General features: G+C 39.3%; 1 protein-coding gene across 2 annotated transcripts in view; it reads right to left on the bottom strand.

Moving 5' to 3' along the window:
- Positions 1–22,816, bottom strand: part of CAPN7 (calpain 7) — a 49,547-nt gene that overhangs the window by 10,783 nt on the left and 15,948 nt on the right. For both annotated transcript variants that reach the window (XM_025294099.3, XM_044948556.2), the window contains exons 7-12: positions 18,913–19,039; positions 18,055–18,140; positions 16,713–16,806; positions 14,579–14,725; positions 12,578–12,684; positions 11,729–11,849 (exon numbers count right to left, since the gene is read on the bottom strand). In XM_025294099.3, coding sequence (XP_025149884.1) covers positions 11,729–11,849; positions 12,578–12,684; positions 14,579–14,725; positions 16,713–16,806; positions 18,055–18,140; positions 18,913–19,039 — 682 coding nt within the window. The remainder of the gene's footprint in view (positions 1–11,728; positions 11,850–12,577; positions 12,685–14,578; positions 14,726–16,712; positions 16,807–18,054; positions 18,141–18,912; positions 19,040–22,816) is intronic.

Genomic DNA, 22,816 nt, shown 5'->3' with positions numbered 1-22,816 from the left:
GGATGCAGTTTGAATACTTATCATTTCTTTTCCCTACAAATAACATCCAAAATTACTATTCTTCCATCAGCACTTGCCTGAGCCCCATATCCGATCAGAAGCTGTAAACGGCTCCTTATCTCGAGAGCTATGCTATCCATACGTCACCACTTCGCACCTGGTCATCTATACTTAAGTTTACAAATCAGCTCCTTAGGCACAGCAGTCACATTTCAAGAGCTCAAGGACCAAGCGTCCTAGGAGCTAGATTAGTGCACAGCACGGGCACCGACCGTTTCATCCTGGCAGGAAGTGCCTCTGGGCCAGGCTGCCCTAGAGCATGAGGTGTCCCCTGTCCTCTCAGGGCCTCCTGTGCTGTGGCCTCGCCGGTTTCCAGTGCCCTGTCCCCATGCCTGGCTCTCCCCCGCCCTGCTCTCAGCCCCGTGGGCAACCGCACTCAGCCCCCACGCTGAACGCCTCTGCTCACGCTGCCCCTGCCCCTGCGGGCTCTCTGGTCCCCTCTGACACGCACTCAGTCCCCACGCTGAACGCCTCTGCTCACGCTGCCCCTGCTCCTGCGGGCTCTCTGGTCCCCTCTGACTGCTCTGCTTTCAGATGCTCTTTAGCACCTTCCTCCACTGACTGTCAGTGAACACGGACTCTGCAGTCAGAATGAAACAGTACCAAATTTCAGCTCTACTATTTGTCAGCTCTGCGGGCCCTAGTTGGTCACTGCTCTCTCTGAGCTGCTGTGAAGACTAAATGCAGTAACACAGGCAAATCCTCTAGCACTTAGTAACTTCTTATCATTAAAAAAAAAATCATTCGTCTATCTTCCGCCGTGCTGCGTCTTCGATACTTCACACAGGCCTTCTCCGGTTCTGACAAGGGGGGCTGCTCTCCAGGCGCAGTGCACGGGCCTCTCGCGGTGGGGGCTTCTCTTGGTGCAGAGCATGAGCTCTGGAGCACAGGGGCGTCAGCAGTTGCAGTGTGTGGGCTCAGTTGTGGTTTCCAGGCTCCACAGCACAAGCCCAATAGCTGTGGCGCAGGAGTTAGTTGCCCGTGGCATGCAGAATCTCCCCACACCAGGGATCAAACCTGCGTCTCGTGCATCTCCTGCACTGGCAGGCGGATTCTTTACCACTGAGGCCACCAGGGAAGCCCCTTCTTATTTTAATTATTACCTCTCCTTTAAAGTTCACAGGGCTAACAACCTGTATTATGTTAGTTTACAACAAACAATATCCTATCTTACATCATTTCCTACTTCTAATGCAGGAGTCTTGTCTCCCCAATGTGACTATAAAATCCTTGAAATGGTTAACATTATTATCCGGTTTCAGAACGCTCAATAAATACTGGGTGTGTCTACAGAGTTGATCATATTGACTCAGAAAAACAAAAGAGCATGTAAATCCAAAAGATCTGTCTTATTTCAAGCAGTCAACTTAGAAACTTGTATTCTTTTTCTAATGATGTCACAAACCAAACAATTTGGAAGATATTAAAAAAAGCACACACATTTCTTTGCTATTTTAAATGTGGCAAATCATGGCCTGGGGTAGACTTTTGGACATAAATAAGACTGTTTTCTTTAAGGCTACATTCCCGAGAAGCTCATCAATACAATTTCTGTTCTCAGTCTCTTCTATATCATTTGCGCCTCACCCTGCCCCTGCCACACATCAGCCAACAAACGCTAAACTCCTTTCTGATTCATGAAACCTATTTCTACATGAGCAGAACATCTCTTTATTTCAGGACTTCATCAGCCTTTAACGTGAGGCGTATAGAGGAGTAAAAAATATAAACAAGAATTGCTGCTAAGCTTTTCAGAGGAAGGTCCCAGGTATCACTGACATTCAAGGGCACGAAGGCACGGCTGCAAATTTTGTTTGGATAAAAAACCAGCAATTCAGAGGAACCTGAATGGGGGAATAAATGCTAGAGAACTAAGAAAGTAAGCAGGTTTATGATGAAACATTCCATGTCCAGGTACTTCCTAGTGGCAGCAAAAGAAAAGCCTCAGGGATCACTTGGGAAGATCTGTCTGAATTTAAAGACAGCAGCTTAAAATGGAGATGTACCATCAAAACGGACTATGGAATATTACCCCAAGGAGACAAAAAAATTACTCAAACGAGGATAACTGAGACTAAAGTGAAGGTCGTAAAATACACAAGAGGTTTGAGGCAGTCAAACAAAAGGACAACACTTTCACCCAAGTATTAATATGAAAATATCACTAAGTAAAGAAAGTCACAAATGATGTAAGATTGGGAGTAGCTTTAGTCAAAGATGAGGCAAATCTGCATGAAAGAGTTCTAGAGAAAAAAGCCTGAATGGATCAATAGGGAAATATTTTGAAATAGAAAAGGTGTCTCAAAACTGATAGCACAAATAACATAAAAATGATGAACCCAGGAAATTCTTCAAATCTGTACCCAAAGATCATAAAGAAACCCCCATAAATGTTAACACAGATGATGAAGCCTTTCGGGAGAGATCAACCCTGACTACAAAGAGACCACATAACCAAAGGCAGAGGGCGACAGGTAGGACGGCCAGGGGCCCAGGCGGCAGGAGCAACAAACTGCAAGCGGCCGGCGTCCTTTCCCTCCTCCACACAGAATTAACAGGTGCCTTTTAGTTCTGTGTGGAGGGCACCTGGTTCTGCCTCAAGCTAGCTAACCAATGTTTGCCTCGTGGAAATGTTCTTAAGCTATTCATGAAACTATGTGTTTGCTTTGGAAACTGCCTTTCTTCAAGATAGTTCCGCCTAAGGCTAACTTTTTTCCTTTTCTCAAACCTTGGGCTGATGATGGCTCAATAAACCAGTATTCCTGTCAATTGATTTATGGCCGGGGGATGACACACCTCTGCCATCCTGTCTCAAAAATGCATATTGCGGGAGAGGGGCCTGGTGAAACTTCCTCAGCCTTGAGAAGTCTCTCTTGTCTGATTAATGGCTTGCTAAGAGACATAAAACACCTTGCTAAAAGCTAGCAAGGGGGCACTCTTTCTGTCCCCTCTGATGTCTGTCAGAAGCTATCTCTACCTCTATTATACTTAAATAAAACTTTGCTATACAGAAAGCTCCAAGTGGTCATGCTTCATCTCTGAACTCGGATTGAAATCCTCTCCTCCAGAGATCACAAATCCCGGCATGACACGGGGCTCGCAGCAGCAACCTTTCAAAAGGAAACCGGAGCCAATTCCATTGTGTGAGAAGCCTCCTCAGGCTGGTTGTGTTTCTGCTCAGTAACTTTCATAGCATTTTGATGTGAATGTGAGCATTATCATGGTAAGGAAACCCATCACCAGGCCACACTTCACTCCATCTTCACACGCTCCAAAGTGCCTTAATCGTGGGACACAGCCCAACCCATCAGCACACCAGCACCAGCTCTAGCCCCGCCCCGGGCTGCTCAGACAGCTGCTCTGGGACCTGACTGTGCCCACCCGTGGCGGGCAGCCTATGCGTGAGGCAGGGCCTGGCATCCAACTGGGCTCATGGTAGTCAGCCCCTCAGAGGGGCCCATGCAACCCGTAGAGGGCACTGCTCGGGCACCGAGCTTGGCCGAGTGGAGGTGTATGCCACCGGGCCCATAGAACGTCTCCTCCATAGGGACGTCTCCACTTCTCCAAGACCAAGAAACACAAGTGACATAGTTAACACATAAAAACAAAAAGAAAACGAGGCAGAAAGAGGCAAAAAAAGAAAAGGTCCCCAGTGAAGGAACAAAGAAACCCCAGAAGAAGAACTAACCAATCTACCTGATTAAGAGTTCAAGGTAATGATCATTAAGATGTTCAATGAATTCAGGAGAAGAATGCATGAACACAGTGAGATGTTTAATAAATAGTTAGAAAATACAAAAAAGAAACAAACAGCTGAGGAATACAATAGTGAAAATAAAAAATATGCACTAGAAGTAATCAATGCTAGATTAGATGATACAGAAGAATGAATCACTGAGATGGAAGACAGAGAAGTGGAAACCACCCTGGTTGGAGAAAGAAAAGCATTTTTAAAAATGAGGATACTTTAAGAGACTTCTGGGACAATATCAAGCATATTGACCTAACATTCACATCACAGGGGTCTAAGAAGGAGAATAGAGAAAGGGGTAGAGAACTTAAATGAAGAAGTAATAGCTAAAAAACTTCCCCAGTCTGGGAAAGAAAACAGACATCCAGGTGCAGGAAGCTCAGAAAGTCCCAAACAAGATGATGCCAAAAAGGTCCACACCAAGATACACTGCAATTAAAATAGGAAAAATTATTGGCAAAGAGAAATCTTAAAATCAGCAAAAGAAGAGCAAGGAAATTCCCATATGACCATCAGCTGACTTGTAGCATAAACCTTGCAGGTCAGAAGGGAAAGGCACAATATATTAAAAGTACTGAAAGGAAAAAAAGCCTACAGCCAAGAATACTCTACCAAGTAAGGTTATCATTTAGATTTGAGGAAAAGGTAAGACAGTTTCACAGATAAACAAAAGCTAAGAGTTCTGCACTACTAAACCCACTTTACATATCTAAGCATATCTCTGAGTGAAAAAGAAAAGGCCACAACCAGAAATTAGAAAATTACAAAAGGAAAAATCTTATTGGTAAATGTAGGTATACAATAAAGGGGGCTTCCCTGGTGGCTCAGATGGGAAAGAACCTACCTGCAATGCAGGAGACCAGGGTTCAATCCCTGGCTTGGGAAGATCCCTCAGGAGAAGGAAATGGCAACCCACTCCAGCAACCCTGCCTGGAGAATCCCATGGGCATGGGAGCCCAGCGGGCTACAGTCCATGGGGTCACAAAGATTCAGACATGACTGAACGACTCACGCACATGCATGCACATGCACACACGCACACACACACACAAACACACACACTACACAGACTAAAGCCAGTAGATAAACTACTTATAAAGCTAGTAGAAAGGTTAATAAACAAAAGCAGTAAAATCATCTATATCCACAATATGTATAGTTAAGGGATACATACATAACTTAAAAGTATGGTAAGAGATACATACATGCCAAGAAAGGTCTGTCTAGTCAAAGCTGTGGTTTCTCCAGTAGTCATGTATGGATGTGAGAGTTGGACTATAAAGAAAGCTGAGCGCCGAAGAATTGATGCTTTTGAACTGTGGTGTTGGAGAAGACTCTTGAGAGTCCCTTGGACTTCAAGGAGAGCCAACCAGTCCATTCTAAAGGAGATCAGTCCTGGGTGTTCATTGGAAGGACTGATTCCAAAGCTGAAGCTTCAATACTTTGGCCACCTGATGCGAAGAACTGACTCACTGGAAAAGACCCTGATGCTGGGACACTTAAGGCAGGAGGAGAAGGGGATGGCACAGGTTGAGATGGTTGGATGGCATCACTGACATGAGTTTGAGCAAGCTCCGGGAGTTGGTGATGGACAGGGAAGTCTGGCGTGCTGCAGTCCATGGGGTCACAAAGAGTCAGACACAACTGAGCGACTAAACTGAACTGAAGGGATACGTGAAACAAAGAGATGTAACATGTGATGCCAGAAACATGAAGTGTGGACAGTGTCAGTAAAAATGCATAGTTGTTGGAATGCATCTGAACTTAAAAGGATGTGAACTTAAAATAATCATATGTAAACATATGTATATGCACACACACATGATATGTATGTATTGTAATACGCACACCTTGGGGCTTCCCAGGTGGCACTAGTAGTGAAGAATCTGCTGGTCAGTTCAGGAGACATAAGAGACGTGGGTTCAATCCCTGGGTCAGGAAGATCCCCTGGAGGAGGAAATGGCACCCCACTATGGTATTCTTGCCAGGAGAATCCCACGGACAGAGGAACCTGGAAGGCTATGGTCCGTGGAGTCACAAAGAGTCAGACACGACTGAGTGTTTGAGCACAGCATACAGCACACAAACCTCAGGGTAACCACAAGTCAAAAATCTCTAATAGATGCACACAGAAAAGACAAGGAAGGAATCCAAACATAACACTAAAGACAGTCATCAATCACAATGAAAGAAAACAAAAGAAGAAAGGAACCAAAAAAACTACAAAAATAACCCTAAACGATGAACAAATACCTATCAATAATTACTTTAAATGTAAACAGACTAAATCAAAAGACATACAGTGGATAAAGAAAATAAAATAATAAAAATAAAGAAAACAAGACCCATATAAATGCTGCCTACAGAGACTCAGTTCAGATCTAAAGACACACACAGACTCCAAGTGAGGGTATGGAAAAAGGTATTGCATGTAAATGGAAACAAAAAGAAAGCTGGGATAGCAATACTTTGTATCAGACAAAATAGAGTTTAAAACAAAGACTGTAACAAGAGACAATGGATCAATCCAAGAAAAAGATACAATTTTAAATACATATGCATCCAACATAAGAGCACCCAAATACATAAAGCAAATATTAACAGACATAATGGGAAAAATGAACAGTAACACAATATTACTAGGAGGTAGTAACATGCCACTTGTATCAATGGATAAATCACCTAGGCAGAAAAATCATCATTAAGAAAACCACTTATATTGCACATTAGACCCAATGGACTTAACAGATATCTACAGAACATCCCACCCAAAACCAGCAGGATACACATCCTTTTCAAGTGCACATAGAACATTCTCCAAGACAAATCACGCACCAGGCCTCAAAACAAGTCTCAATAAATTTAAAAAGACTGAAACCACATCAAACATCTTTCCTGACCACAAGAACCTAAGACTAGAAATCAACCACAAGAAAGAACTGCAAAAACCACAAACACAGAAAAGCTAAGCAACCTGCAACTAAACAACTAAAAAGTCACTGAAGAAGTCAAAGAGGAAATTTAAAAATATCTTGAGATAGATAAAAATGGAAACACAACAATCACAATCTATGAGATGCAGCAAAAGCAATTCTAAAAGGGAAGTTTATAGTCATACAAGACTACCTCAGAAATAAAGAAAAATCTCAAACACCTAACTTTATACCTAAAGGCAGTAGGAAAAAAAACCAAACAAAACCCAAAGTTAGTAGAAGGAAAGAAATCATAAAGATGAGAGCAGAAATAAATGAAATAGAAACTAAAAAAAAGAAAGAAAGAAAAGTGAAACTAAGACCTGGTTTGTTGAAAATATAAACAAAACTGATGAATTTTAATTGAACTAATCAAGAAAGAGAACCCAAATAAGTCAAATAAGAAATAAGAAAGAAGTTACGACTGACATCACAGAAGTACAAATGATCATAAGAAGTTACTACAAACAATTATACACCCGTAAAATGGACAACCTGGAACAAATGGATAAATTCCTAGAAATGTACAATCTCTCAAGATGGAATCAGGAAGAAACACAAGATATGAACCAATCAACGACCAGTGATGAAGTTGAACCAGTAATTTACAAACTCTCCACAAAGTCCAGGACCAGAGAGTTTTATGGGTGAATTCTATTGAATGTTTAAAGAAGAATTAACATCTATCTTTCTCAAAGTATTCCAAAGAGCTGAAAATGAAGGAATGCTTCCAAACTTATTTTCAAAGACCAGCAGTTTTGATACCAAAACTCAAAATACCACACAGAAAGAAAACCACAGGCCAGTGTCACTGATGAGCATCAGATGCAAAAATCCTCAACAAAGTATTAGCAAACCCAACCCAACAATATATTAAAAGGTCACACACCATGATCAAGTGGGATTTATCCCATGGATGCAAGGACGATTCAACATTTGCAAATCAATCAAGGGGTAACACCCCATTAACAAATTGAAGAATAAAAATCATATGGTCATTTCTACAGAGGCAGAAGAAGCTTTAACAAAATTCAACATCTGTTTATGATAAAAACTCTCAACAAAGTGGGTACAGAGGGACCTTAACATAATAAAGGCCGTATATGACAAGCCTACAGGTAACTTCATACTCAACAGTGAAAAACTGAAAACATCCCCTCTAAGATCAGGAACTAGACAAGACGTCCACTCCTGCCACTTTTATTCAGTCCTAGCCACAGCAATTTGGAAAAGGAAATGGCAACCCACTCCAGTGTTCTTGCCTGGAGAATCCCATGGACGGAGAAGCCTGGTAGGCTGCAGTCCATGGGGTCGCACAGAGTAGGACACGACTGAAGCGACTTGGCAGCAGCAGCCATAGCAATTAGACAAGCAAAATAAATAAAGGGAATCCAAACTGTTAAGTAAGAAACAGAACTGTCACTGTTTGCACAAGACATGATACCATACACAGAAAAGCCTGAAGATGCCACCAAAAAACTATCAGAACTACTAAATGAATTTGGTAATGCTACAGGACACAAAATTAACATACAGTAATCTGTTCTGCTTCTATACACTAACAATGATCAGGGAAATTAAGAAAATAGCTTCATTTCCAATTCCAACAAAAATCATAAAATATCAAGGAACAAAACTAACCAAGGAAGTGAAAGACCTACACTCTGAAAGCTGTAAGACACCGAGGCAAGAAATTAAAGATGACACAAACAAACGGAAAGCCATACCATGCTCATGGAGTGAAGAGTTAATGCTGTTAAAGTGCCCATACAACCCAAGGCAATCCACAGATTCACTACAATCCCTGATGAAATACCAATGACAATTTCCCCAGAACTAGAACAAATAACTAAAACTTGTACAGAAACACAAAAGACCCCAAATAGCTGAAACAATCTTGAGAAAGAAAAACAAAGCTATGAAGTCTCACAATTCTCTGATTTCAAACCGTACTACAAAGCTACAGTAATCAAAACAATATGGTACTGGCCCCAAAACAGGCACATGTATCAGTGGAGCATACAGAGCCCAGAAATAAACCCATACTTACAACTAATTTATGACAAAGGAGTCAGAAACACACAGAGGGAAAAAAAGTTTCTTCAATAAACAGTGTTAGGAAACCTGGACAGTTACATGTTAAAAAAAAGGAATGGGAACAATATCTTACACCATATACAAAAATAACCTCAAAATGGATTTAAAGACTTAAATGTAAGTCTTGAAACCATTCAACTCCTAGAGGAAGACATAAGCAGTATGGACCTTGGAAGTATTTTTGTATCTGTGTCCTCAAGCAAGGGAAACAAAAGCAAAAACAAACAAATAATGTTACATCAAACTACAAAACTTTGCAAGGTGAAGGAAATTATCAACAAAATGAAAAGGCCACCTACTGAATGGGAGAAAATATTTGCAAATAATGTATCTGATAAGGGGATAATATCCAAAACATACAAAGAATTCATACAGCTCAACATGAGAAAAATAGAACCTAATTAAACAAATGGGCAAAGGACTTGCACATTCATTTTTTCGAAAGATGATATACAGATGGCCAACACATATATGAAAAGATACTCAACATCACTAATCAGGAAAATGTAAATGGGACATCACTTTACACCTGTCAGAACAGCTACAGTAGAAAAGACAACAAATGACAAACGTTGGTAAGGATGTAAAGAGATGCACTTTCGGTGGGAATGTGAACTGGGTGTAGGCATTATGAAAACAGTATGGGGACCCCTAAAAAAATTAAAAACAGAACTGCCATATGATCAAGCAATTTCACTTCTGGGCATCTGTCCATAGAAAACAAAAACACTAATCTGGAAAACACATATGCCCACCAATGTCCACTGCAACATTATATACAAGAGCCCAGAAATGGAAGCAACTTAAGTGTCCATTGACGGATGAATGGATTAAAACAAAACAAAACAAAACGGTATACATATATACAATGAAATGTTAGCCATTAAAAAAGAATGAAATCTTGCCATTTGTCATGGATCTTGGGGGCATTATGCTACGTGAAACTGTTAGAGAAAGAAAAATACCATATGATTTCACTTATGTGTGGAATCTAAAAAACAGAACAAATGAGCAAACAGTACAGAAACAGATCCACAGATACAGAAGAAAACAGGCGGCTGCCTGAGTGGGATGGGGTGGCGGGGCTGTGAGTAAAACAGGCGAGGCGGATAAAGAGGCACAAAGCGCCAGCTGCAAAATAAACAGGCAACGGGATGAAAGGTTCAGCGCCGGGAACACTGTGACAGCGTCGTGTGGGGACAGATGGTGACTGTGGCGCCTGCAGTGATGGGGGTTATCCCACCGCCGTGCCGCCCGCCGCCCGCCGCGCAGGGCTGCCTCCCGCCGCGCAGGGCTGCCGCCCGCCGCGCAGGGCTGCCTCCCGCCGCGCAGGGCTGCCGCCCGCCGCGCAGGGCTGCCGCCCGCCGCGCAGGGCTGCCTCCCGCCTCGCAGGGCTGCCTCCCGCCGCGCAGGGCTGCCGCCCGCCGCGCAGGGCTGCACCGCTGTCACGCCTCGATTTAAAAAAGTACAAAAAGCACAAGCGACCTTCATCATTACACAGTAACTGACACATCAAATTGATTCTGTGTGAATAATGCTGCTGATTCTTGACAAGGCTATTATTTGAGAAGCTTCACTGAAATTTAATAATTTTTTAATGCTTTGTTTTCAAGTCAAACCACAGGTACCTATTTTTCTCTTAAATATGTTATTTTTCCAGTTTCTCCCAATCACAACAAATTCTCATTTCTTGAAGTAAATGATGTATCTTTACAGAAATTTTCCTCACATTCAACCTTAATTTCATACTGTTTAATTGTCTAAACTTAAATCTCTTGCCAGACACATTTATTATCTATCTCAAAGGATATTCTAACAGTAAAATTATTATTAAATAATAGCAACTATTATTCTCAATGTTTTACTTGGTTTTTGTGGCAAGATACATTCCTAAACAAACACAGGTATTTCAGTTTATTTCACGTAAATTTTTTAATTTTTTTGCTATATGCAGTCAATTTTTATGCCACTTTTAAAGGGAGAGACAATTCTATACAGAATGGTTAGTGGCACAATAGTGGCTTTAAGACTACAAATTTTTAAATGTTGCAGCGCATCCCTACTGCCTTCATAATTCGTATAGTTCCACGTGCCACATAAGAAAATCAATTTAAATACCCAGTAGTACCCTGTTCTTGGTGACTGATCACTACTTCTTTCTCTAAGTTTAAGCAGGAAAACTGGAATATACAGCTAGTTAAACTTTTCAGTAACTAGACAGCTTAGTTTCTATACCATAAGGGAAAGAGAGCTCTTTCCTTAACAATTTTTATATTTTCTAATCCATTGTACAGACATACTTTTCAATGAAAAAAACGAACCAATAACATGAGAAGTAATAAGGTCAATGTGCCAATATCAGAACACAGAGAAAGGGCCTGAAAAGGCCTCACGGTGCAAGGGCTGCTAGAAAAACACATGCAAACCCACTGGCATGCTTCTTATTCATAGGAATCCTCTTATTTTTCGTCTGGGCACAAGTATTCACCGAAGGCTCTACAGCCTGACACTGTGACTGAGCCCCAAAGCCAATAGACAGCCCAGAGCCTCGAGGGACGTGTGTTCACCTCAACCCTACTACTTTTATGGGAAAAAAAAAGAGGCGTACAACGTTCCTGTTCCGTTGTGAATATCTGTACTGCCACTGTCTTTACATTTCTCACCTTTTTATTCATCATCTCCAATGGTAGAGGTAGAGGTCAAGTTTAATGTAATAGGTACAACGGTTTTCAAACTTGGTCTAAATCTTGACTTATCAGTATTTAAAAAGCTCGTATGTTATTTGGAATGCTTGCGATGTCTTACTAGCAAACGAGAAAAGCAAGGGAAATGAAACGTGAGGCGGAACCTTGAATTCTCTGATGTCCAGCACAGCGTACGCGTGTGTGGGGACCAGGCCCCACTTCTCGCCTTCAGCCTCGGTCATCACTCCAGTGGACGCAGTGATGAGGACATCTCCTTTGTGAAACCTGGAATGGACCCGACAGATCAACAACCAAAGGTAAGCACATCCGTACCTCAGATTACACCATCTTTCCTTTACATCAAAATTTCTACCAAGTGGAAATCTTTTCTAAAACAGGCTATTTTCAACACCCACCAGAGAAGTACATTTTTATTTTACAGCAAATCAGAAAAAACAATCACATTTATTTCTTTTCCCTCCCAGTTTTAGACAAACTAATTCTCAGAAACCTATCAATGAAGAAAAATAAATGCTAAATTTTCAAATGATTTACAAATAAAGGTGAAGATGGAAAATACCAAATGCATTTCTCCCAAAGCCGTATAATTTTATTTGTCAAATCACTGAGCTTTCTGGTTTCAAGACTGAATGTGTATTACCATACAGACAGTTTTCCAGCTCTTCACATGGATGATCCATTTAAGGCTTAAGCTATCTTTATGTTCTCACCCTCCTCTTCTCCCACCTTCCCTCAAATTGGTAAGTACTCAGGAAGTACAAAATAGTCTTTCCAATATTCCTTTATCCAAATGTTTTGGATTATCTACCACCTGGATTAACTGCAAGCGTCACTGAGGGCTGGCTGGAGCAAGTGTGCATCAAGTGAATATTTTAAAAACACAACTTCCCTAATAACTGAGAACAACAGCCTCTGCAGTATCCATTCTCAACAAGACATGAGGCTTTTAAACGGCCTCTTTTAGTACAAAAGAGAGAGAGAGAAGTGTTTACCTTTGGTAAAGCATTCGGAAAGAATTATCCTTGCTGAAAGTCTGGCTGTCTGAATGCATGGCGATCCTTTCTGGTATCCACCCAGTCAGGGCATGAAGATCAATGTTCTGCAACATAAACCCAGTTAGGACTGTCACTGTGGTTTTCAAGCTCCTAAATAAGCCCCCAGGGTACGCTACTAAATCTCACTGATCTGATATAATGATTCTGATAGGAATAAATCAGAAGGTAGTAAGTTGTTTTCTATCCATATGAATCTCTTGTATGCGTGTGCTCAGACATGTCTGACTCCTTGCAACCCTATGGACTGTAGCCCACCAGGCTCCTCGGTCCACGGGATTTTCCAGGCAAAAATACTGGAGTGGGTTGCTATTTCCCTCTCCAGGGATAATAAATCTTTTATTATTGGATGGGTTGCATTTTCCTTCTTCAGAAAAATAAACCTCTTACTTAACTCAAATTCCCATCTGGATTTAAGCACAAGTCTGTCTTTTCCTCACACTCTCTGCTGCTTTTCCAGAATCCATTTACTGATATATCTGATGAAAACTCAAAACATTTAATAGGAAAAACTGCTTTGATGATGATGATGACAGTTGACTCGGTAAATCAACAGGCAATGGATGAGAAAGCTACACTAAAAATATCTGAAGGACAGAGCAATTGAACATGGAGGCTGGGAAGAAATTTGTTAACATCTTTCTGCCTTTAACTATGACCTATACATTCTTTGACTAGCATTATAAGCAGCAGCAGGATGAAGGAGGCCAGGCACTGGGCTAGGATACTAACCAGAAATGAGTAATAAGTGATTTGCATATATTACCTCATTTAAGCTTTATGGTTCTTGAGAGGTGGGTATTATCCTCATGTTACAGACAAGCAAAGAAGCTAAGAAAGGGTAAACACCTCTTCTAAGGCCACAGGCTGATCAGTGTTATAATTTAAAGTCATGCTGCTGCTACTGCTACTAAGTCGCTTCAGTCGTGTCCGACTCTGTGCGACCCCATAGACGGCAGCCCACCAGGCTCCCCCGTCCCTGGGATTCTCCAGGCAAGAACAATGGAGTGGGTTGCCATTTCCTTCTCCAATGCATGAAAGTGAAAAGTGAAAGTGAAGTCGCTCAGTCGTGTCCGACTCTTAGCGGCCCCATGGACTGCAGCCCACCAGGCTCCTCCGTCCATGGAACTTTCTAGGCAAGAGTACTGGAGTGGGGTGCCATTGCCTTCTCCGAGAGTCATGCTGCTGCTGCTGCTAAGTTGCTTCAGTCGTGTCCGACTCTGTGCGACCCCATAGACGGCAGCCCACCAGGCTCCCCTGTCCCTGGGATTCTCCAGGCAAGAACACTGGAGTGGGTTGCCATTTCCTTCTCCAATTCATCAAAGTGAAAAGAGAAAGTGAAGTCGCTCAGTCGTGTCCGACTATTAGCGACCCCATGGACTGCAGCCTACCAGGCTCCCCCGTCCATGGGATTTTCCAGGCAAGAGTACTGGAGTGGGGTGCCAGTGCCTTCTCTGGAGAGTCAGGCTGGCCTGAATAATTTCTGGCGCAACGCTGTGGTTGACAACTAAAGGACACTGGCAGACACCCTGATTTTACAGATGAAGTTGTGTTAAGCTTGGGAAAAACTAACCCCAAAGTCCTTGAGCCTGAATTTATTAAAAACACACACACACACACACACACACACACAAAAGGATGACAATATGATTCATCCCTTAGATTTGCAGAGGGTTCTTTGGAAGGGTACATTTGTTTGGCCCTGTATCCCACCAGAACAGGAGACACATACACTTTAGGCTTTCCTGAATGCTAAATCTACACAATGTGCAAATAATCTTACAAAAGAAAACATGCACTCCCATAATAACTGGCTGATCAATATTTTTCAGGGGCTGATAATGTTTTCACTTAAACCAAATACATCATCTACAATCTTTCAAACTTAGAATAATCATATTAGGTAGCATAAGCCTGTGTCTGGATCATCTTATTACTTACTGAATTGGATCCTGGGAAATCATATCCTCCCATGACTTTCATGTATGCCTTTTCTATGAGAGAAACCCATAATTCACTTTTGTTGTTAGAATAGGAACAGAGCAATTCTCCTTTGTGATCAACAGGTAACTGGTCATCAATTATCACCTGGAGAAAGAGAACATTAATTTCCTTGGGTGGTACAAAATATCTTAAAATCTTTCCTATCAAAAAACTTCCACACCTCATACTGATAAAATAAAAGGCATGCTATGTCAAATACTAAGATAATGGTAGTTCCATATTTCTGGAAACTGATCAATTATAAAATGTTTCGTGATGACTTTCTTAAGGTTTACAACTTAATCTCCCTCTCAGGTATTAAAGCCAATTGGTTGGAAAATGTTATGGATCTACCAACATAATTATTAGGGATTCTAGAAATGTACTTTATATCTAAAATAATTTACAAAAGGGCCTCTCACTATTAAGGAAAATAATAATAGTACCCTAAATCTGCAAAAAAGATTCATGCTATACCTAGTTGTAAAACATTATGGCTAAATAATACATTTAAATAATATAGAAGCATAGAAGTCATCACCAAAAACATGCAGCCTCTAATTCACATTATAGAGTGATTTGGGAAATAAGAGGATAAAAAGAATTTTGATTTATTGATAGAAAAACTATGCAACTGCATTTTGAAAGATTCTTTAAACCAGAGATTAGTTACAAATTATAGTTCAGAAAAACCATTCTCAATAAATCTGTTTAGTCCTTAAGAAATTAGCTAGAGCAGCCACTCTGAAAGGTTGTTCTCAGACAACATCACCACCATCACCTAGAAACCTGTTGCTGCTGCTGCTAAGTCACTTCAGTCGTGTCCGACTCTGTGTGACCCTATAGACGGCAGCCCACCAGGCTCCCCCATCCCTGGGATTCTCCCGGCAAGAACACTGGAGTGGGTTGCCATTTCCTTCTCCAATGCATGAAAGTGAAAAGTGAAAGTGAAGTCGCTCAGTTGTGTCCGACTCTTCGCGACTTCATGGACTGCAGCCCACCAGGCTCCTCCGTCCATGAGATTCTCCAGGCAAGAGTACTTGAGTGGGGTGCCATCGCCTTCTCTGTAGAAACCTGTTAGATATGCAAATTCTGGCTCTTCTGCAGACCTACTGAATCAGATGCTTTGGAGCCCAGGAAACTTTTTTAACAAGACTCCAAATGATTCTGTGCACCCCAAAGTTTGATTCATATTCAACCAGAGAGTAACTTCTAAGCTTCCCACACTAGAATCAGTATGGAATATTGTTTAAATGTGCATTCTGATTCAGCAGGTCCAGGATGAGGCCCAAGTTCAGAAATTCTAACAAACTCCTGCGTGCATGAATGCTAAGTCACTTCAGTCATGTCCAATTCTTTGCAATGCTATGGACTGTAGCCCCCTGGGCTGCTCTGTCCATGGGACTCTTCAGGCAAAAATATTGGAGTGGGTTGCCATGCCCTCCTCCATGGATCTTCCTGACCTAGGTAATCAAACCCATGTTTCTTATGTCTCCTACATTGGCAGGTGAGTTCTTTACCACTAGCACCACCTGGGAAGCCCAGCAAATTCCCAAGTGATACTCATGTTGATCCCTGGACTTAATGAGTTGACAGGAGCTAGAGAATCCTAACAATACAAGGCCCTTACAACATGGTTCGGAATCCTTAGAGAAAGATTTGCAATTTAAAACTATGTACATATTTCACAAAGGAAAACAATATTAAAGGTGTCTTACATCTCGATTTACACGCATAAATTGTTCTAATGAACTCAGTGTGTCTGATACCTCTTTAATCAAAAAGGTAATTAATGACCACCAGATTAAAATTCATTTTAAGCATACGCAATCATTAGCTCAATGCTACTTCTTGGAGCTTTCTATAAATTTTCCCAAACTCATTTTTTAAAAGACTTTATGCTTGCCATGATTTTTTATTTTTAATTATTATTGATGATATTATTGGTAGTAATATGTATAATATCACAGAGTCAAAATCAACTAAACTGACTTTTTAAATGTTTACATAAATAACATTTCTTAATGACTCTACTCAAGATTCAAAGGTAGGGAAGAGAGAAGGGGTTGATATGGAGAGAAACATTATTCACCTTTCTTGGGACACCATTGAGGTGAAGTTTTACCATATACTTTCCGCAAGGATTGTACTCTGGCTCACCATCCTTATTCTGAGGGTAAATTATGCTTTAGTAAGGGAAAGAAATGGTGAAATACCAACATTAATATTCAATATAAACTACTATGCAGAATATTAATTTTATTTAGACATATGCTATTGTCTTAGTAATTTTACAAAAATAAATATAAGAATATTTGTCTATAATAGACCTGTAATGGAAAAAGAATTTCACCTCAAAGTTTTTACTTAATATAAATAAATGAAGACAGTATCTTATGAGATTATACAGTAGGGCATACATTTCATAATATTCTGAAAAATGCTCATTTTTAATTATATCCTCTAATAAATTTTCTATTAAGTGGATATATTTTAAACTAGTTAAAATAATCTACTATTGGCTCTAAAACATAAACAGACCATTTCAGTTAACCACAACTAAGGAAACTATAACTCTGACAGATAAAGTTAGCAGAGCGCTGATAAAGTACACAAAATTATCTAGTAAGATACTCGTAGAAACTATCAGTATCAATTTTCTTTCTCAAACTGCATACGATTTATTTAAAAGCTCTGTTTATCCAAGATGGCAAATGACTTGAAACTAAGGTCTGTATCTATTTACCTTTGTTCTTTCAGGACTTAACAAAAACAACTCAGGAAAAGCTGTACAAAAAAATTATAATGCTTAATTTTTATAACGAATAATTTTAAGCTATTAAAACTTCAAAAAATTGAAAGAAAAAAGTATTTCATGGTAACATTTCAGTACATTGTTCTAGCCAGCAAAAATGTTATATATATTATGTTATACTATATTACAGACCTATATAATGCTGTATTATATATATTATGTTTTATATTAATGTTTTATTTAACCCATTAAAAACATTATCTCAATAAATGATATAAAACTTTGAGACATTTTCCAATAGATCTTTTTTGTGTGTTGTTTTCAAAATCTGATCCATTTTACACTTATAGCCTATCCAAATTCAGACTAGCTCATTTCAAGTGTGTAATATCCACATGAGACTTGTGGCTACTATATAGTACAGTCAAATTATAAATATGATATGATTTTAATTTGACCAATCTTATTTATTTCATTTATATTATTCTAACTATATGTGCATATGTTCTTAGATTGTCTTAGCAAATCTTTCCACATTCACAAACCATCTGCTTGACACGCAAAGGCCGTAACGGTTCTAAGTGATACGCCCTTTCTGTGCAGACAAAGCCTAAGCTTCTATTTCCAAATAAGAGACAATTCCATGAAAAGGGCTAAAAGGACAAATATAAAATCTTACCTGGTAATCAACTTCTTATTAAATCGTCTTTCATAAGCTGCACTGATGGCCAGTGATGCCACAAAAGAACAATCTGATACTATTGTCTGTTAATAAGAATTATTACTACATTCATTTACTCATGCAATTTCAACATTACCACAGTATTTAAGCATTGCATCTAGAGCCTTTTTATACTAAATATTTTGACTGCTGCTTGAATAGGAAAATAATAAATAGAAATGCCATAGTGCCAACTAACACATAGTTTGTTTGTACAAATCCCCGGAAAAACAAGTTTTTCAATTAAGTTACTTTAGAATAATTAAATATGCATGATGTATTCTTACATGAATAAAAGCAAACTCAATTGAATTACACTTTTTAATGACAAAAAATTACAAGCATTTTTTAAAAGTTGGTTAATTACAATATGACAAATAAAAATCAATACACACATCAAAAAATTTGAATCACGGTATTTCAGGAGCATTATTTTCATACTAATGTGAAAAAAATCTATGACTGCAGGGCTAATGTGTCATTAATCAAGTTTACAGTCAAGTCACAGAGTTGTTCTGCCACTGAAATAAGCCCAATACCTTTCTATCTGCTATATTTATTCTCTCATCAAACATAAAATTCAGATTCTCAATTATTCTCATCTGCAAGCATGTATCAATAGAGTGCACAAAAATCTATTTAACTGTTCAAGAGTTATTACATCTCAGTATGTCTAAGTCAAATGCAAGATGAATATTTTTCCAATCATACTAATGCTTATGAATAAATAAAAATCTAAAAAAAAAGGCACATGTATATTTAAATAACTTTAAAATGTTAGCTTTTCATGTAAAATTATACAAAATAAATGTTTACCTGCTTTATGCTGAAACTAGACACTGTATAAATCATCGTAGGGTTGTTGGTGAGGTCTTCCGGTCGTACCCACTTAGAAAATGTAGCTTTTTGTTTAGGTGATAACGGTAACTTGCCACATCTATCACTGAGGTGATAATAAAAATTTAATAATAATAATAAAATTAACCTTAAAAAATGACTTAAAAACAAGATTAAATTTCCCAGAGAATTTATTTTGGTACAGTGATCACAGCTATATAGCAACTTCTAAAAAACTCTCTGGTCAAATTTGGCCTTTTACACTTGACCTTGAATCCAATCCGATCATCCACCTCAATTTAAAAAAAAGGCACAGATAACTGACAACAGAAGAGCAATTAAACACTTTTATATTTATTTTAAGAATATACTTTCAGAGTTAAATTTAGCATGATTATATTCAAGAAATTCAGTTTCAATAAAATGGAGCCATTTGATTCATTCAAAAGAAGCAAGGAAGCTACAGATCTTTATGTTGGCTCTTGACAAACTCATCTCTGCAGGACTAATAATGAGAATACCTAGTTACTGAGTAACGCACAGGTGGCAACAGTGGTAAAGAATCCGCCTGCCAACGCAGGAGATGCAAGAGACACAGGTTTGATCCCTGGGTCAAGAATATCCCCTGGAGTAGGAAATGGCAACCCACTCCAGTATTCTTGCCTGGAGCATTTCATGGACAGAGGGGCCTGGCAGGCTACAATCCATGGGGATCACAGAGTCAGACACGACTGAGCATGTACCCACACACCAAACATGTGCTAGGCATCACACAAAATATTTTATATATTTTATTCATTTGACCTTCAAAACGGTTCTATTAGAGCAAATTTTTTAGAAAAAGTTTTAAGTGATCAAATAATCTGTGGCACTGCTGAGCTAAGACACAGAAGGAAGGGTATCTGATTCCAGGTCTTTAGTGCCAAATCCAGCATCTTCTCCATTACTCTCTACTCAAAATGTGTAGGGAATACACATGAAGTATTTCTCTATAATTAATGTACAGCACAAAAGTTTAAGTCAGCCATTCTTCAAAGTGCTTCTAGAGCAAGGGCAACAAATCGGGTTTGGAAAGATTTATAGGATGATATAAGGTGAATGATACACAACCTGAAAAAAATGTTTTTTTAAAAACAATGTTGACAGATATTAGGAAAAAGAGGGTTTTGCGTTGATGTGTGATCTGAAAACTCCTGGTTGAAGTATTTTTTCTTTTTTTTCCATTGGAAGGACATCTCTAAACCTTTAATAAGCCAGCATTTGCTGTAAATCTCTTAGAGCATAATATGGTATATAACACTTCTCAAACTTTTTTGATGATCACCTCATACATCACACAGAACCACGAGCATTCTAGGCAGCACTTTGTACCTGTGTAGTATCAGGACCTGACTGGTAACATACAGTGAGCTGAATGAATTTAGAAGAATTTAAGAACAGCCATCACAAAAGTTTGAGGAGAAAAAATAAGGCTGACTCAAATCTATAATCGAATTACTCAATATTATTAACCTGCCAATATGAACTAAATTCAGTAAATCCAAGACTCCTTAATACTTGTTCTCTCAAAAATCACCACTGAATTACCAAATTTAACGTTCATTTCTTAGAACTTTGAAATATTGCAAATACTTTATAATTTATAATACATGGCCAGAAAAGAAAAAAAATTAGTCACCCAATTTTTCTAAAAAAAAATTAGATAAAGCTTAACATTCAGAAAACTAAGATCATGGTATCCAGTCCCATCACTTCATAGCAAATAGATGGGGAAACAGTGGAAACAGTGTCAGATTTTATTTTCGGGGGCTCCAAAATCACTGCAGATGGTGACTGCAGCCATGAAATTAAAAGACACTTACTCCTCAGAAGGAAAGTTATGACCAACCTAGAAAGCATATTTAAAAGCAGACACATTACTTTGCCAACAAAGGTCCATCTAGTCAAGGCTATGGTTTTTTCAGTGGTCATGTTTAGATGTGAGAGTTGGACTGTGAAGAAAGCTGAGAGCTGAAGAATTGATGCTTTTGAAGTGTGGTGTTGGAGAAGACTCTTGAGAGTCCCTTGGACTGCAAGGAGATCCAACAAGTCCATTCTAAAGGAGATCGGTCCTGGGTGTTCTTTGGAAGGAATGATGCTAAAGCTCAAACTCCAATACTTTGGCCACCTCACGCGAAGAGCTGACTCACTGGAAAAGACTCTGATGCTGGGACGGATTGGGGCAGGAGGAGAAGGGGATGACAGAGGATGAGGTGGTTGGATGGCATCACCGACTCAATGGACGTTGAGTTTGAGTGAACTCCAGGAGTTGGTGATGGACAGGGAGGCCTGGCGTGCTGCGATTCATGGGGTCACAAAGAGTCGGACACGACTGAGCGACTGAACTGAACTGAAGCATTTTCCCGTGTTACTTAATTTCTTGAAAACTTGACTGTTCATAAGTGTATACAATTCTTTCTAGGGACATTCTGTTGTATGAGCACTAAAAACATGATTTACCTTCATCTGTTACACAAAGATTGGAACTACAAGTTTGTATCTCTACTTTGATATTACCATTTAAGAGCATCCTAGATTAATTGATTCACATTTTCGTAAGTGGAATAATATTGCTAACTATCTTTTATATAACTCTTTGACTAGATCTGTAAATACTTTTTAAAATTGGTTTCTTAAAGTGAAATCACTGGTCAAACATTTTTAAAGTATTTGAAATGTACAGCTAAATTATATAATTTAGTAGTCAGCAAGATAGTTATTTCCTAACAGTTTATTCTTATTACAAAGTGCTTTCTATAGAACAAGCACCACTGTAAGTGCTTTACATTTTGTTAACTCGTTTAATCATCACAGTAACACCAGAAAGGGGATTGTATTATTAAAGTCTGAAGCAGATTACAAAGCTTGCATGGTGTCACAGAGGATATGATGCTGGAGAGCATGGGCCTGGAATCTGTGCCGTTACTGTTAATGCTATAAGTGTCTTAGATTCAAGCATTCCCTAGATCCAGATCAACCACTGGCATCACATAGGTGCAGATGCCTGAGTGAAAACCTTATGCTGGTAACTTACTGGCCTTGAGATGTCCACCTTCTGCCCATCCAAGAACGACAAACACTAGAAGTGTGAGAGCAGGTCTTCTGTTTTTATAGTCTTTATGTATTCTGCACACAATAAGCATTCAATTTCCCGATGCTTTCCAATAATAAATAGGCTAATGGCAGAAATTTTAAAAAATAAAAGTGTTTTAAAAAGTAAATCACCTAATTTTGCTGCTTAGAGATAACCACTGGAGAAGGCGATGGCACCCCACTCCAGTACTCTTGCCTGGAAAATCCCATGGGTGGAGAAGCCTAGTAGGCTGCAGTCCATGGGGTCGCTAAGAGTCAGACACGACTGAGCGACTTCACTTTCACTTTTCACTTTCATGCATTGGAGAAGGAAATGGCAACCCACTCCAGTGTTCTTGCCTGGAGAATCCCAGGGACGGGGGAGCCTGGTGGGCTGCCGTCTATGGGGTCACACAGAGTCGGGACACGACTGAAGTGACTTAGCAGCAGCAGAGATAACCACTGTAAACATTTTGACCTATCACTTTACATCATTTCATTCTATATGTCTATAAATACATAAAAAAAATTAACCTTGGATATTATATATTTATAATTTTCCATCTTTTAAAATTTATGTATTACAAACATTTCCCCTATATTTTTCAAAGAGTTATTTTTTTGTGGATAACATAATAATGTAACAATAACATGATCATGCCATTGTCCAATCACTCTGATATTACTGGATACCAAGTTTGTTTTAATAATTTTTTGCTGTAACAAACACTTATGATAGACATCTTTGGCCCAATTTTAATTTTCTTAGGAT

Source organism: Bubalus bubalis, chromosome 1, assembly GCF_019923935.1.
Source record: "Bubalus bubalis isolate 160015118507 breed Murrah chromosome 1, NDDB_SH_1, whole genome shotgun sequence".
NCBI lineage: Eukaryota > Metazoa > Chordata > Mammalia > Artiodactyla > Bovidae > Bubalus > Bubalus bubalis.
Note: the sequence above shows the minus strand (reverse complement) of the source record. Positions and strands in the feature narration are given on the sequence as shown.